The following is a 17,236-nucleotide window of genomic DNA, read 5'->3' on the forward strand; positions in this document are numbered from 1 at the left end:
TATCATACATAATCATGAAGTCCTAGCTTAAAAAAAAACAGCTTTAAATTCCTGATCGTGTTGGGACTATTGTGTTGGGACTTGAGACAAAATTTCCACTTTCTCCATTTAATTTAATGATTGTCTCCAACTGAGTCCAAACTTCTTTGGCATCTTCCATTTGTATCATTTTCACAACTATCCTTAGTTCCAGATTTCCTAAGACCCAAGATTTCCTTTCATATTGCATCTCCTAATAATTGTATTACATAAAGGTGTTCAGACACACTGGAAAAGCACATTCAGATGTGTTACTTGTGTTAACTGAAGAAGTGTGTTTTCCTAAAGTTCTTGCAATCTGAGGTGCTACTGCTATACTGCCTCACAAGGCCTGCATTTTCTTCTTTAGGTATGATCACTTCTCCGTTTTGTGTGAACTTCTGCCTGTGGGAATTCCATCCTTAGCCATATGTCTCCAAGCATTAAAGAATGGTACAGTATGGTTCTTTCTTCAGTCAGTTAAACACATGCTTAGGATCTATCAGTTCTTTGAGGTAATCCAAACAGGAACTCACAACCATGAGTACTAACACTAACTTTATTGTAACGTTATAGTAACAGAATCTTGCAAGTCTAATAACACTTCTCCCCTCTCCGCTTTTATTTTCAAGAGAACTAGGAAGAGTCCCTTCACTCTATTTCCTCTGTGTTCCTCCTGTCTCCCAAAGTTATTCTCACAGCCATTTAACAGCATCACAATAAAAACACAAACAATATTTTATTTCATTTTATTACAAGTTTAATAAAGCATACACTCAAAACTAAAAAACAAAACAAAACAACAAACTATAAAAAATACAAAAATAAGCAAAAATAAAAACACAATAAACAACAAAAATTATGAACAATCTAGGCATACCGTCTGTATCAAGTTTTAAACAATGTATCAACATTTCAAATAAAAAAATCTTGTAAAATGTCTTGAAATATGTGCCAAAGAAAAAAATTTTACTAGTAGAATGCTTTTTCAAAAATAGATACATTACACATCTTGACTCCAGTACTTACTATTCAGAATAGTATTGCTTTTCTAATATCTCAAAATAAGGCTCTTAACAGTTCCTCATGCCTGATAACCAAATTTCCTAAAAACAGTAAATTTCCACATTTTTGGAATGATACGTGTATTAAAATATTGTTCCCAAAAGTTCCAATAACTCACAAGATTAAACCATGCCAGCATTGCAAGGAAACTTTGGGATTACTAATATCAAAAAATCTGGATTCCTTTGAAATACCTTTTTCACATCTAATTTAACCCATATTTTTTTTAGGTTTTAACTTATAATAGGCAGCTGTGTTCTTTCACTACATTTAGTACTTTATATGGCTAATTGTTTTATATCAATATGTGAGATAACAAACAGGAACTTGAGGCAGTGATAAAGTGGTTTGTAACTCCCTTACTTCCCTTAAATATTTGAGCCCTATCTTAGATATTCCGTATATGGCATCAAATAGAAAAGATTATCAGATAATTTTAAGCTATTTACATATTTATTTAGAATTTCAGAGACAGATATAATCTGAAGGAGATTACAAATGCCACATGTTAAAAGTGTTTATAGGATCAACATCTTTTCAGCAACAGGAGAGGGATGGGCAAGGTGTATCCAGAGAACTGATATAACTGAGGAACATCTGAACAGGACCTTTACTGCAATTATCACCAACATGAAATGAGGTAGCAGGAGCATGTCTGAACACTAATGACACATTTTTGGCATTCCTCAACTTTCCATTATCATTGTAATAAATTGCTGTACAAGATAATTATTCAATTTTGTTTCCTTTTCCAAATTTTATGCTTAAAAAAGCTCTTCTTTGGATCTTTAAGGTGGCTATTCAGAAAAAGTGAGAGAAGATGTAGAAAAATTACTGGGGCTCTCCCATTTGGAAATAGAAAGCTTCATGAGGTAAAAGTACCAAGTTTTTCATTATTATTGAATTATTATTACAAATTAAATCTACTCCTACTCATCTTCAAAATAAGGATTTCAGAGTAGAACATTCTAGAGAATTACAACATTTTGTTTTGCCTTAAAATTGTGCCAAAATCCCTTTACTGTGGCATTTCAGGAACAGTTCAGCTCTTTCTGGAAGTAATCCTCCAAAAGCAGAAGTGGTTTGAGATATCACAACTCATAAAACTGTTGAACCACACCCAAAATGGCATGGTTTGAAGGGGAGATGTTCCAGATTTCTCTGAAACATTCCATTATCAAGTTAGTGAGTTTTGCACATCCTTTCTCCTAAATTAGAAGTAAGCAAAGCTGCATAATACATTTTTTAACTTACATGGAAGGGATTTCCAAGGATAATAGTATCTTGGAGGGATAGTGAGGCCATTGAAAAAGGAGGTATAAGACCACAAGTTGACTTCCTTGTCTTAAATATTTAGCAATCCAATCAAGGTTAATTAAATTACAGGTAGTCCTTGAGTTATGTTAATTTGTTTAGTAACTATTCAAAGATATAATGGTGCTGAACAAATGGTACTGACCATGGGTCCTTGTAATTTTGTCCATTACAGCATTCCCATGGTCATTTGATTGTGATCTGGGCACTCAGCAACTGGCTTGAATTTCCAACCATTGCTGTACCCATGGTCATGTGAATACAATTTGTGACCTTTCCTGCTGACTTTCCATATCAGTGAGGAAGCCAGCAGGAAGACAAAGATATGTCTTCCATTTCTGAAGATTTGATAAAATCTGTTCATTGTCATTGGATAGAAAACTGCCATCCATTTCTCCTTTAACAACTCATTTAGCACTCATTCATTCTTCCTCTAAGGATATACTAATGACATCTTATTAACAGAGACATAAGCAAATATGGCAAGGACATCTGTGTCAAGTGAGATTTTTGCTATTGAAGTTCTTTATTGTGAGGAAGTCAACAACTATACATTTTTTTCCTGCAGTAGATTGATCTTTCTACTGATTAGAGAAGACCAAGGCTTATCCTCTTCCCTCATTTAATAGGTACCTGAATAGGGTTCAGGCATCATCCATAAAGGCCTAAATGATCAGGAAGCTCATTCTTTCCCAATATTCCCATCTGGACTATTGTAATGCTCTCTACATGGGGCTTCCCTTGAGAAGCACCCGGAGGCTCCAACTGGTCCAGAATGCGGCTGCACGAGTGATAATGGGGGGCGACTCGTTGCTCCCATGTAACACCTCTCTTGCATGAGCTGCAGTGGCTCCCGGTGGTCTTCCGGGTGCGTTTCAAGGTGTTGGTTACCACCTTTAAAGCGCTCCATGGCTTAGGGCCTGGATAGTTACAGGACCGCCTGCTGCCACTGACTGCCTCCCACCGACCGATATGCTCCCACAGAGAGGGCCTCCTCAGGGTGCCATCAGCCAAACAATGTCGACTGGCAACTCCCAGGGGGAAAGCCTTCTCTGTGGGGGCTCCTGCCCTATCAAACGAATTGCCCCCGGATATACGAAGAATCCCTGACCTCCGTGCCTTCCGTCGTGCGCTGAAGACCCTGTTATTCCAACAAGCCGGTCTGATGGGACAATAATTTTAATTGGGTTTTAAATATGGGTTTTAATATGGTTTTATAAGGGTTTTAGAATGGGAATTTTAAATTTGGCCAAAATTGAATTATTTTAATATGGTTTTTAAATTTGTCTTGTATATTGTTTTATTATGGCTATATTATGGCTATTTTATACCGCCCTTCGGGAGAAGGGCGGTATAAAAATATAATAAAATAAATAAATAAATAAATTTTATTAATATTTTTTTAAAAAATTCCCTTTTAAAAAGGCTGCCCAGAGAAATTCACAATCAAATGAACAATATAATATTTAGTCACTTACAATGAATAAAATGTTTTTTTCTAGCCACTTATTATGAAAGCTGATGCAGATTCTCTTTTTGAACAGTGATATCACAGGGACTTTCCCAGGAAATGAAATTCTCTCATTTGTGACTCAAATTGCGTTTTACCTCAAATCTTCAGTAGATGAACTTTTGGAAAATAACAGGTGAGAAATTATCCCCCCCACCAAAAAAAAGTTGATTCTTAGATATTCTTATATATAATTGAATTTGCATTTGTATAAAATACAGTATCATTTTGTTATGTATTAAATTACCCAATAAATACATCATGGTTACATGGCATTTAAAGAGTATCAATATTGTGTTAAATGGTCCTGAATAAATGCCTTCTAAATTTTAAATAGAATAAATGGATTTATGTGATGTCTCTCAACTCATTGTTTGTTTTTGTTCATTCATATCAGTCTGAATTTTTAGATATGTTACAGGTTGGTTTAGTCCCTACCACAGAAAAAGAAAGAAGATCCATCCTATAATGATTCATCACTTTCAGCCAGATGCCATAAGGTAATTCAAGATCTGTGATCTCACTCAAAGTCTGCATTTTTAAAACTTAATTTGGGACAGACAGATGGCTATAAATCTACACTCTTGTTCAAACCCATCAATACAGGCAGTCCTGTAGGCTGAGACTTAAGTGATGTTCTTTATGGATTCAAACCAGATTCAATCAGGTTTAGAGCCATAGTTAATGGAACTTACATTATTAGTCATAACAGATATATCTCATTGATTTCAGTGCATCAGCTCAGATATAGTTATGTATGTTATTGTAAATTTTGGTCAGCTGACAGAGTCTATAACTTAATCAAATTCAGAAATAGCAAAATATTTCCCTTATTACCTTATTAATAAAAGTAAATTATTCACTGATTCACTTGTATGTGGTTGTATGTGTATGTATCAAATAAGTAACACACTTAAAGGCAGAGAGATGAATAAAAACAAATATATCTATCCCCTATTTTTGAACTTCCTCAAACTACAGGACTGTTGGAAATCATGAATTATTTGTGGAAATTTAAATTGCCAGCTTAAAAGGCTTTAAAAAAGAACGTTGACAAAGTGCTGGTTGTTCATGGGACGTGAAAGGTGAATTTAGCTAGGCAGAAATGTTAATATCTAGAGACGAGAATTAGTAGAAGGATGGGCTGAGACATAATTAAAAATATGAAATGGGACTGGATATTAGGTGTCAGAAAATGATAAAAGAAATTGAATTGTGGAGAAAGAAACACATATAGGATCTGAAGAAAGAAACAGGCTGAGAAGCAGAATCTCTTCAGATCTCAGAATCTTGAATACACAGGAGAGAAAATAGGATTATACAAGAATTAGAAGCATGAGCAACTTCAGAGATGGGAAACATGATGAAATAGATTGTATTTAATCAGATCGCTGGGCCCTCAAGGCAGTATTATCTATATTGACTGCAGTAACTCTCAACAGGCTCTTTAGAGCCAGGTAGAGAGAAATAGAGATCAGCAAATCTTGCACAGTACAAAGGAGAACAAGGTTGCATAATTGAAGAAATAGAGTTGACAAGAAAGAAGCTTAAATAAGAAGGGAACACATTGAATTGAAAAGTAATGGGGAAAGTAATGTTTTAATGTCCTATTTAATGCTGACTATCAACTAGAGAATGAATACTTCTGCCACATCATACTCCCCTTGCATCTTCTCCTATGTGCATCTTCTTTGTAGTATGTAAGTATTTTATTCAACATATGGCATCACTTTTTTTGCTTAGGCTTCTGACCAAATGGACTGTTCTAACAGAAGAATTGCAAACAGCCATGAAAAAGATTTTCTACAGCACTGCTATAGAAGAATGGATAGAAGAAAATGTCCAACCAAGCCTTCAAAGACTTCAAGGAACAGTAGATGATCTGAACTGTGCAGTACAGGAACTGTCTTAGCATTTTGATACATGACTTTGCTAATTGGAAACTCAACTTTCAGCTAGAATCAAGCAAATAAATAATAGGGTATGTCCAGATGAATTTTAATATGCTTGGCATTATGATGAAAGTCTGAGGTTATAAGAGATATGAGTCTTCTTTCTATCATGCTTCTACATATTTGGTGGAAAGGTATACACTGTAAAATTTCCAATTTTAAAAATCATGCAGACACTTTAAGTAAATATTATTAGTATGCTTAAAATATTTCCTCTGAAGTGTGAGAAAAGTTAAGTTTTTTTTCTCAAAGTACTACAATACTTAGGAACTTCTAATTAAACAGTGGTGGGACATTCAGGATATAGCAAACGGACTATCTTCATGCAACTAAAAATTTTAAGGAATTCATAAAAAAGTGAGGATTAGCATACAGACAATTTAAAAATGGGCTTGTACAAATTAACAGAGGACTTTACACGAGATTGTAATGTGTGAGAAAGAGAGAGCACACAAGAGAATCTCTTCCATTTAACTAAGTCTGTTTATACATTGACAAGTAATGTTGCATTTGTTACACAATTTCTTGAAGCTGTGCATTTGAACATATAGTGATTTCAGCTATTAAAGCACCAACTGTTCCTCTGCCAGATATTTAATACATGAAAAATATGCAATTTTGTAAAAGCGACTCTACTTTTAACTTCAGACAGGCACCTTTCCATTTTAAATATTAAGGTTCATCCAGGCAAGAACTTTAATTAAATAGTATTTTCCAATAAATCAAACTGCCTGGCTAAGATTAGTTTACAACCCAAATGTTTATAAATAAATGTTGAACTTAAGACTTTTTTCAGAATTATATAAAAGAGTGCCTGTCTTATCCTAGTCAGAGATACCAATCACATTTCCAAGAAGTTGTCAGATTGCTTCCAATAGAATATCTTAATATTGACCTCAAATAACCATCTGTAATGAGTTCTGAGATGAGCAGTGAGCATTAGATTCCATGTACCAGAACAGGTGCCTAAATTTCCTTATGCAGCTCAGGTTCTCTGACCATCTCAAAGACACAAATCTCTGTTAAATTCAATTTGATATAGAATCATTTATTTTAATGTTCTAATTATAATCTCATTTAGATGGATATTTCTTCTACTGTATCAATTTCAATGAATTTTTGTCCAGTTTTTAAAAATGCATACATTTGTAGACACAGTTCTATTGCTTAATTATGCAAGAAAAAACTTTTACTTTCTAATGCCCTATTGCCAGGAAACAAATATAGAATGGAGTTTATAACTTTTCTTAAACCATTGTTATTTTTTTAAAAGCAAGTTGTTTTAAAAAGGAAGCATTAAAATGTTACAATAGTATTTGAATATCTGACAAGAAATATTAATACTGAGTATGAAACAGTGCAATAATTTTTAAATTATACAACTGAAAAACCACTTTATAAAGCACATCCACTTTCCAATTAACATCTTAACACTTTTCAAAAAACCCGACATATCTGACAAAAATGTCCTTTTGACAATTATTGTTCAACAAGGTTCTACTCTAAGACACTTAGAAAATGACTAAAGTAATAATTGTCAAGACAATCAATATATTTTGAGAATTTCTAGAATGGGAGGTATTTACTTTTTATATCTGGAAACCAATGACCCTAACGACTTTTTAGTTTAATAAAATATACTGGATAAGCCTTTTTGATATTTTTTTTCTTTTTTTTAAAAAAAAACCCTCTAAACAGGAATATCTGACATATACTATTTTCCCCATTTTTAAAATAAAAATCCATCATTGAATTATCTATTAGACTGGATGTTTCCTTTGAACTGCAGTAAATTTAACAAAGACATTATTGGTACTTGGCCCAGTAGAAAATATAATCGCCATCAAACTAATATTAGAAAAATGGATATAATAATGTGAATCATGAGTTGAAAACAAACACACAAGCATGTGCACACACATACAAACTTTCTTTGTGCTTATCAATTTTAAGGGTGCAATATCAAATGTGGTTCCTGTGGAAAAGCTAACAGTAATGTACCGCAAAGGAACAAGCCAAAGATGCATCTTTTTGAAAAGCTGCACTCAAAACAATCAATTTCAGCTCTTTACCTTTAAGAATTTATTATAGTCACTATTTATTATAGTTTACCCTTACAGACTCGTATCACCTCTGTGGGCCGTGATTAGAGAGCTAGCCCTTGATTGGAATCCCATTTATGTCCTTTTTTAGATAGGGAGAACTTAACTACCGTTGATCACAGACTGGTAACCACAAGTTTACAGCCTGCCAATTAACTACAAGCAGAAGTCAAGTTTTGTTTAAAACAACCTGGGATCAGGACAAATTCTATGTGTAATTACAGATCTTAATTGCTAAGACAATTAGAAGAGTTTCTGCGCTATGTAACATGTCTATGGCTTGTCAACTGGTAATGACTTGCAGGTGGGTCTTCTCTGGGGTTGTACCTGCTTTCTGAATGTTCTTTTCCTTTTGTTTAGGAAAAAAACAACCCAGAATCTGGGTGTAGTGCCAAACTGGTTTGCTCTGAAGCAAAAGCTTTTACATTGCTCCTCCTAGAGAAGTGCAGTTGTTGAGAAATAGCACGCCCCACATTCGAAGTCTATGGCCTCATGATACTCTCGCTGGAGGATTTTATTGAAATTTAAAATAATCACAAGGAGTGCAGAAGGGGAAAGAAATAGGTTCAAGACTTATCAGGAATTAGGTAATCATCTAAATTATGTCCAAATGGTATCCCCATCTGAAAATCTTTCGGTTAAAAGATCCATAGGTCTAGGCTCTAGAAAATATGGAAGACTTTTAAATTCCTTTCTGATTGTTGCAAATCTCTATGCTTAACATTATACACAGGAAGTTAACAATTAAAAAGTTGTTTCTAGAACTTAAGAATGTAACATTCAAGTTTTATACCATTCAGAAAATGTTTGGTTTCCACATATCAGAGTTCATGTAACTATTTGTCCTTTGCTTGATCTTCGTCACTAACATCTGTTCCACTACTCGTTTCAAGGCCTTCATCAATCTGTAACTCGTTCAGTTCAAGGAAACCAACAATGACGTTGGCCACAGCCTCAACATCACTGAGGAAGAAAAAAATAATAGGCAAGATTTAATGAATCCAATGCCTACTTGAGCTGGTCACAAAAGTATGAAACTGCATCCATCTAGTAAAGGTAAAATGTTTACTAAAACATATAGCAAAATCTCTGGCCTTTATTGTTCCCATGTCTGTCTGAAAGAATATCACAGGGTTTTAATGTTAACTTTTATAACAGGGTTGTAATGTTAACTTAAATTAAGTTTCAGTCTGATAAAAAAATATTTAAACAAAATTAATTAATTTTAAGGGTTTTCAAATGCCAATTCACTTCGTGATATATAATTAAGAAGTATTACATTAATTTACCTGAAGCACTATGCCTTTCCTGCTAACCTACTGATCTAATGGCTAACTGACAGGAAACAAGATACATAGAATGTATGGAAAAATTGTTAAAACACTTTCATTACAATAAATGTGTAGCTTTATTTCTTCTGAAGATGTATATAACATTTTTAAAAAGGGCCTTAAAAATCAGCTATATGTTCTATAACAGATATAATTAAAAACCTAAACTCATTTTAATTGGAGAAGAGAAAGGTTAACATTTCTGACATCTACACTTCAAAATTTCAAATTAAAATACATTTAAATTCATTCTGGAATAGATTGCAGTCATGAAAATGCCATAACTTTAAATGAGACGTGGTGGCACAATGGTTAGAATGCAGTACTGCAAGCTAATTCACTGCTCGTTTCACGAGTTTGATCCTGACCTGCTCAAGGCTGACTCAGTCTTCCATCCTTCTGAGGTCATAAATGAGGACCCAGATTGGGTCAATAGGCTGACTCTGAAACCGCTTAGAGGGAGCTGAAAAGCACTGGGAAGTGGAATATAAGTCTAAGTACTATTGCTATTACTATAACTTTATAACTTTAACTGGAAAATGTAAGTTAATGCACAACCGAAGAATTTGAAAAGAACAATAGTAACAAAAGGACAATTGGGTTGTTGAAAATGTGATCGCCAATCTCAGGTTAAATGATACCTCCTAAAATACTCCAAATAATGACAAAGGAGAAAGTTCATACATACCTTCTGCAGCCCATCACTGCATTCTGTGTTAGAGGGTGTGAAAATCCAGTGCCAAATCGCAGTACAATTACGTACCCCTTCCCAAAGTAACGAACCTTCTCTTCTTCTACATTCACAGCCTGAATTTCATCCAACGGAACAACCACTATTTGCAAGGAGCAAACACTGAATTGTTAGTAAAATAATGTCAAGCAATGCTACGTACAATTCACACAAAAAAGTAGTAAAAACTACCTGTATCTCCTTGCATGCCCTCAACTGCCTCATATTAATTTTAGGGCCAACAGAGCTAACAAGCATCGACCCTAGATAGGAGACTTTATGAATTCTTCTTTAGAAAATACTAGCATGAGCTCTTTTTTCTCTCCTGCAATTTAGGTTTCTCCTCCCAGCACTTTTGAATGATGATTTGTACATTTCAGGGCAAGAATGGAGTTCATCATTCATGTAGTGAATTTTTTTAAAAAACAACAACAGACTCCAAGAATCAAACGCTACTCATAAATTTAGTTTGTGTAGTGAGGAGTGTGGTGGCTATGTGATTAGGATGCTGGATTGGAGGGTAGCAAGCCCATGTTCACCAGAGTGCTGCTGTATGAAGGGATGAGCTCCCATCATTCACTCCAGCTCCTACTGACCTAGCAGTTAAAAACATGCAATCGCAAGTAGATAGATAGGTACCATTTTGGTGACATTAATGGGATATGAAAGGAACTTCTATCTGGACATTCCCCAGTCAATAGTGATGTCACCAGCTAATCCTTTCAACCAGGAAGTGCCTTGGTATTTTCAACATGAACGAAAGCAAGCTTCTTAGTTGCCCTTTCATAACAAAATGATTACTAGCTTACAGACATGTCATTTTGATGTTAATACTTATTTTTTAGGAAAGATGAGTGTATGGCTTTTTTTAGAGATTTAAGACTTGAGGATTTGCTGACAACTTTTCAAACAGTATGAAAGAGTTGTCCACTTTCAACTGTTACACAGCGAATTCTGTGTTTTAAAGAATTAAATATATATCTTCAAAATCCTATGATAAATCAATCTACACTGTTGCATCGTAAAATTGTACTGCTTTCTTGTGCGCAGATTAATGGAATATGAAGCAAAGATGGTCTTAGTCGTTATAAGCAAACTCTTGGTGGAAAATGGAGAAGTTTACTTGTTCATTGTCCAACCATTCTGGTATTCTTGCAATTACAGCATAAAATAAAAATGGTTTCAAGTAGAGTTGAACTACGGGTATTTACAAGGATAGTGCCTTCTAGGATGTTTCTTTTACATTCTCATGTAGCTGATAACTGTAATGTTTCCTAGGGATCCCCTTTGAAGTACTAACTTGATCTAATTCTGCTAAGTTTTTTTTCAAAGTCAACCAAGGTGATCCAAGTGCTGCCGCATCATGTAAGGACAAAATGAATAGAAGTTGCAAAACTCTAACTCTGTAGTCTCAGCAACCATTGGAAACAACCAACCTACTAGTTATTATGAAAACAAAAATATTTATTCTCAAAACCAAAGACAACATTGAACAGAAATTTGTAGCAACATGGATTTGGCCTCTGCAGAGTTTTGAAGAAATTGTCATTTTCTTCAGGTTTTTGCAGAGGCAAAACTTTAATCTGCCTAAGCAAGCAGGTTAAAGAATCATTATGATCACAGCTAAATATACCTTACTACAATGTGTACACTGTCTGGCTGCTCTCAGAGGGTCAGATTAGGTAATCGTATCTCTTCAGCCCTTATTCTTAACACTGGTACACCTCAGGGTTGCATGTTGAGTCCCTTACTCTATACTGTTATCACAACATATACTCTTTATGTGCATGACTACATTTCCAGGCCCGCTAGTAATACTGTTACTAAATTTGCAGATGATACAACAGTGGTGGGAATGGATGTTAAAGAGCCTTGGTGGTGCAGCAGACTAAAAGTGCTGTTAAGTAGCATCAGCTGCCTGCAATTACTGCAAGTTCAAATCTCACCAGGCTCAAGGTTGACTCAGCCTTCCATCCTTTTGAGGTAGGTAAAATGAGGACCCAGATTGTGGGGAAAATAAGCTGACTTTGTATAAAAAAGAACACCGCTTGGGGGGGCCGAAAGCCCTACTAAGCAGGTATATACAAAAGTATGAAGGCTATTGCTTAACACATTGTAAGCCGCCCTGAGTCTCCGGAGAAGGGCGTCATATAAATCGAACCAACCAACCAACCAACCAATAAATAAATAAATAAATAAATCTCCGGGGGGGAGGATGAGTCTGCCTATTGAGTTGAGGTGGAATGGTTGCTTTCATGGTGTGGAGACAATAACTTGGTCCTTAACACAAATAAGACCAAGGAGCTTATAGTGGACTATAGAAGGAATAGATCAGAAATCCAGCCCTTGCTTATCAATAGAGACCAAGTGGAGCAAGTGGCCAGTTTTAAGTTTCTGGGTGTTATCATAAAAGAGGAACTGACCTGGGGCACTCACATTGCAGCACTGGTCAAAAGGGCCCAGCAGTTTATACTATCTGAGACTACTCAGGAAACAACAACTGAATGAAAAACTGCTGGTGACCTTCTACCGCTGCACCATAGAGAGTATTTTAACTTACTGCATCTATGTATGATTTGCCGATTGCACAGTGGCAGATAGGACAGCACTCCAGAGGGTCAAGGTCATTGCCCAGAGAATCATTGGTTGCCCTCTCCCCTCTTTGGAAGAGCTTTATACTCCCACTGCCTTAAGAAAGTTCAAAACATTCTTAAACATCCATCTCATCCTGGGTACCCTTTTTTGGAACTATTACCATCTGGCAGACGGTACAGGATAATAAAAACAAGGACAAATAGGCTGAAAAACAGCTTCTATCCCAGGGCAATAACCATACTGAATTCTACAATATAGTGCAATATTGGGTTTTCAATTTCAATTATAAAGAATGTAAAGGATTTATGTGTTTTTATTTTTATAGTTATAATGTACACTGAAGATGGCATTTAATTTTGTTGTACCATGCGCAATGACAATAAACTAAACTACATATGTCAGGGTGAAGTAAGTATCTTACTTCTTTCTGTACAGCATGCACATGTTGCTTTACCTTGTTCGTGGCCAGCTCTTGAAAAGGTCAACAGCTTTTTGTAAAGGCTGAATGACTTTAAGTAAACCTTTCCTGCATCTTTCTCAAATATAGCTTCCTGTGTGAAATAAATAAATAAATCATCTTATGAAGCCATTTATTGGATGAGAAGAAAAGAATCATAGTTGTCAGACAAGTATAAACATTCTTTTCTGTAACAATGTCAATAATTAAAAGAGTCAATATACAATGAATATTACTCCAAACCTCTGGACCATGTAAATAAATTTAGTCTCAGATTCTCCTTGAAAAGTAAAATCTATAGAATTTCATATTTCCCATCAAACTCTTTATCTCTTAGTTTCAGAAAAAAATTAAAGTCTGAATCACAAACTGGATTGTTCCAATTTTGGAATGAGCTATTTCTTACTTGTTTTGACTCTGAAACAAACCTTTCTAATTTGTTGAATCACTTCCAGAACAACTGAAATTTCCAAACCAGAAGTAGTTTTTTGATCAGACAAGTTTGAGAACAATCTATTCTGGATTCAACACATTCCATAATTGAATATTTTGTCTTTCCTCAATTTATTATCTGGCCAATAAAACTAACTTTTTTTGTAAGACATTACAGTACTTACTTCCCACTCCTCTAGGTTTTGTGCAGCTACAAAGAGACAGCCAACAAGATAAAAGAGTTTCCATCCCAGGGTATCTGAATAACAAAATAATATTTCAAATTATGAATACATTTCTAATTTACACTTTGTTTAAATTATTTGTAGGCATTAAAATGCGACTGAAGATAAAAAAATTAACAATCACATCAAAACTAAAAGGAGAGTGAATAGGAGTAAAGGCTAATTTAAGGCCAGCTAGTGTTAATTACAAATGCTTTCAGCAGCTCACAAAATGTTAATACAAAAATGATAGAAACTGATACATTCCAACTGGTAATAATGTTTAAAACTGGCAATATACAGAACTAAAAGAAGACTTGTGCAGAGCCTATTGAAGCAAATACTGTGAGCTGCCATGTAAGAGAGAAGAGGAAGGCCAAGACACCATCAACACTTGCTACTGTACTAACAAAAAATTGGCCATTTTGCCTCTTATATTTTTATTAGAAAATTAGTCATTCTACATAAGGGGGGGCTGTTCATTGAATCAACATTTTTTAATATTTTCACACTTCCTCTCTTCCTTGTGAGGTGTCTAGGAAAAATGGAAATATATACACTATAGAGTTCAGATGAGCCCACTAGATAAGGCACAGCACAAATCAGAACATAATGAATTTAAAGAATGGCAGAGAGAAATGTGAGCATGTTTTTTTAAAAAATATATTAACAAATAACTAAACTTTTCTAGTGAATTTACCTTCACTATAATAAGCAGCAGCTATGCCAATGGAGGATATCCCTATAGAGAAAAAAGAGGGGAATTAATTTGCAATTTAATTCTACTATTTAAATATCTGATTAAACTGTATAAAAATACAAGGTAATGTTTGCACTTAGAGGCCTTTTAAAGATTAACGTCCAAAGAATCTTTTTAAAAAATCTGATTCTAGCTATTTTCTTGAACTCAATACAATGTCTGTTTATCTTAAAAACACCCTGGAAATTGTGTATCTGGTACTTTAGAGCTAGTTAGCATAAAATATAACCATCACTTTCAGAATTTGCCCACTTCCATCAATTTGATAATATATCTGATCCATTGTAATATTTCAGAGAGTAGTGAAATCTTTATTACACCTGTTCTAGAAGAAAAAGACATTAAAATTCTCTCTGACCTGATTCTCCCACTATTTTCTCTGCTGAGTTAAGAGGATTTTGCAAAGGATTAACATATAGTAATGAAAGGACAGTTAGAAATAGCATAGTGCCAACTATTATCTTGTTGAATTATACAGTAAGGACTTCCTGAATCAACTCAGATAACTGTTTGCAATAATAGAATGATTCTGTAGAAGTTGTATTAGAATAACTGAGGGATACTCTCAATAAATACATCCCAGGTCAACGACTTGAAAGTCAAAATTCTGATTACAATCAACATGCAAAATCCATCCATATATTCAAATCCATCCATATATTCAAATCATTGCCTAGAATATGGGAACAAGCAGTCTTGTTCTTATACAATATTTGCTGCAATCTCCAGCCCTGAAGAGACAGCAAAAAATTGTCAAAATTGACACTCTTTTTTTTTTTAATGGACATGTCATTTGAGTTTTATTTTAGAAATTTGGGAGAAACAGGCTTACCTACAAGGATAGACCAAGATCTGATGCCCGGGGATCTCTTCAAGTGAAGGTGTGTGTTTGAATGACTTTCGACCTGCATATACATCTTTGGCAGCGGATAGGAAGCTACAGTGCCACAAAGCACTCACAAAAGAGCTAAAGAACAACAAGGCAGGAAACCAACGTAAGTTGTTGTTTTCAAGCAAACTGCACTTTGGCAGGAACTGTCCCCCCATACAATTGTCCACCTTTCCAGCATTTTCCGCTATCCGAACCAAATGCATTCCCTCCCCCCAATATGAACAACACCAAAGCTCTCGTTTTCCACTCTCCAAACCAACAGCAAATGGATAAACTTCGTTATATTATTTTAATATTTAATATAATAAAATATATTTTAATATTTAAGGGTGCAATTAGCAAACGGGAAGTAAGGTCGAATGGTTTACTTCCTCCCTTCTCCCTTCCCTGCACCGCCAGCAATCCATTCTAAGTAGTACAATCCTGAATAGCCGAAACGGTCCACCGCACTTCTCTCACTCTCTCTAGAGCCCTTCAGACGTTACTCTTCCGGACACGTGCTAGCCCCTTAGTTTAGTCCCGGGAGCTTCCCTTTCTTGGTCCTCCCGATCCTCCAGAGAATTGTGCGGCGTCAGGTGTGTCTCCGTCCCGCGGGAGCCGCATCCCCGCCAAGCTCACCTAAGTGACCGCCCGGCGCTTTCCCAAAGTCTTTCGTGCAATCAACGCGATGCCGAAAAACCATAGAACTAAGATAGCTCGCAATACTCAAATGGGCAGCGAGCTTTGAAAAGTAGACCGCGCCTCACGTTCAATAGAAGCATGCAGTCTAGAGTTGCGCACAACGCTCACTTCCTTTTCTGATTTATTTTTCCTCAAGGCGAGGCTCAGGAATGGAAGTTCATAAAAAACGAAGAGCGTCGAGAAAACACAGGGAACCCTTTGAAGCAAGCGTGAACCTTGCTGCCTAGTTTCCTACACGGCTTCGAGTCTTCTTCCCACGTTAGGCAAACGAGCGAAGAGCGCACGGTGGAGCGGTTTTGTCAAAGCGGACTAATAATTTAAAAATTTGTATTTATGTTTTGTTTGGTTGTTGTTGAATAATATTCTTTGGGAGGTTTTTTCTTTTTGATTTATTGTGTGTGTGTGTGTGTGTTGTAAGCCGCCGAGAGTAGAACAATCTATATATTGGGCAACCTTGTAAATGTTTAGTAAAATAAATTCTTGGCATATCTGCTATAAATTAGGAGGCATTTACAGCGGATTGTTAAATTAATGTAGCTTGGCTGATTTTCACTTTATGCAGTGCATTAAACATTTGGATAAGTATTATCAAATGTTTTCACCTGTCGGACAGTTTGGACTAATCATTTCAGCTGCCTTTCAGGCAAACTTCTTTTGGACAAGACGTTTTATCATTAGCAGCAGACAAAAACATGGACCAGATGCCATATTTTAAAAATGCAAAGTCAAGAATATTCTTTTATTACTGGAACAGACTTCATTTAAAAAAGGTCCTCTGTTGGCAAAAAAGAAAATAATTTAACTGAGCAGTGAAAGAATTCCATAATTATTTCTGAATTTGAGTGAAAAATTTGGGGCAATGATTATATAGGAATGACATTAATGGAAGCATGTAAAACCTATGAAATAACATTAAGTAGAATATTGACAGTTATAAAAAATAACTATTTCTTTAACAGATTAACATGCACACTATGACCAAAGGTATAGCATTCATTCCATTCCAGCCTCAACATTCCCACTGATCTATACAATTCTATCCCTTTGTTCCCTCTCTTTGTTCCTAATTACATCACATATATGAAATGTTCAGTCTGACAGATGTAAGTATTGGTACCTTTATTTGTTTATAGATGTAGTTTATTTACTGCTTCAAACCAGATAGTTTTAAGA

The 17,236-nt window shown here is 35.2% G+C and overlaps 3 protein-coding genes across 12 annotated transcripts in view; 2 read left to right on the forward strand and 1 right to left on the reverse strand.

Moving 5' to 3' along the window:
• The window catches only part of HEXD (hexosaminidase D), a 28,634-nt gene extending 11,974 nt beyond the window's left edge, over positions 1 to 16,660 (forward strand). For 7 of the 10 annotated variants that reach the window (XM_087887238.1, XM_087887239.1, XM_087887242.1 and 4 more), the window contains 5 exons: positions 389 to 471; positions 1,877 to 1,955; positions 3,942 to 4,043; positions 4,318 to 4,407; positions 5,651 to 7,617. In XM_087887238.1, the coding sequence (XP_087743364.1) occupies positions 389 to 471; positions 1,877 to 1,955; positions 3,942 to 4,043; positions 4,318 to 4,407; positions 5,651 to 5,819 (523 nt within the window). In that variant the 3' untranslated portion in view covers positions 5,820 to 7,617. Of the gene's footprint in view, positions 1 to 388; positions 472 to 1,876; positions 1,956 to 3,941; positions 4,044 to 4,317; positions 4,408 to 5,650; positions 7,618 to 8,854; positions 11,200 to 15,299; positions 15,486 to 16,199 lie in introns of those variants that run through there. The other 3 variants (XR_015732492.1, XR_015732494.1, XR_015732493.1) reach the window with 3 other exon arrangements.
• On the reverse strand, positions 5,887 to 16,289 carry CYBC1 (cytochrome b-245 chaperone 1). The gene is made up of 7 exons (XM_087887247.1): positions 16,001 to 16,289; positions 15,323 to 15,457; positions 14,431 to 14,472; positions 13,692 to 13,765; positions 13,072 to 13,168; positions 9,981 to 10,125; positions 5,887 to 8,924 (listed from the first exon to the last, which is right to left on the reverse strand). The coding sequence occupies exons 2-7, from the start codon at positions 15,405 to 15,407 to the stop codon at positions 8,798 to 8,800; spliced, it is 570 nt and encodes a 189-aa protein (XP_087743373.1). The 5' UTR covers positions 15,408 to 15,457; positions 16,001 to 16,289; the 3' UTR covers positions 5,887 to 8,797.
• NARF (nuclear prelamin A recognition factor) overlaps positions 16,640 to 17,236 on the forward strand; it is a 28,917-nt gene continuing 28,320 nt past the window's right edge. The window contains exon 1 of the mRNA XM_087887243.1: positions 16,640 to 17,166. The gene's annotated coding sequence lies outside the window, so the exon portion shown is untranslated. The remainder of the gene's footprint in view (positions 17,167 to 17,236) is intronic.

This window comes from Pantherophis guttatus, chromosome 2 (genome assembly GCF_059756535.1).
Source record: "Pantherophis guttatus breed Tessera chromosome 2, ASM5975653v1, whole genome shotgun sequence".
Classification (NCBI taxonomy): Eukaryota; Metazoa; Chordata; class Lepidosauria; order Squamata; family Colubridae; genus Pantherophis; species Pantherophis guttatus.

What these genes read in the sequence shown, in the direction of transcription:
- CYBC1 (XM_087887247.1), bottom strand. Translation starts at nt 15,407, where the DNA reads ATGTATATGCAGGTCGAAAGTCATTCAAACACACACCTTCACTTGAAG. An exon ending in ATCTTGGTCTATCCTTGTAG is followed by an intron (nt 14,473 to 15,322) that starts GTAAGCCTGTTT and finishes TTTTCTCTATAG; the next exon opens with GGATATCCTCCATTGGCATA. An exon ending in AAAACCTAGAGGAGTGGGAA is followed by an intron (nt 13,169 to 13,691) that starts GTAAGTACTGTA and finishes TATTTCACACAG; the next exon opens with GAAGCTATATTTGAGAAAGA.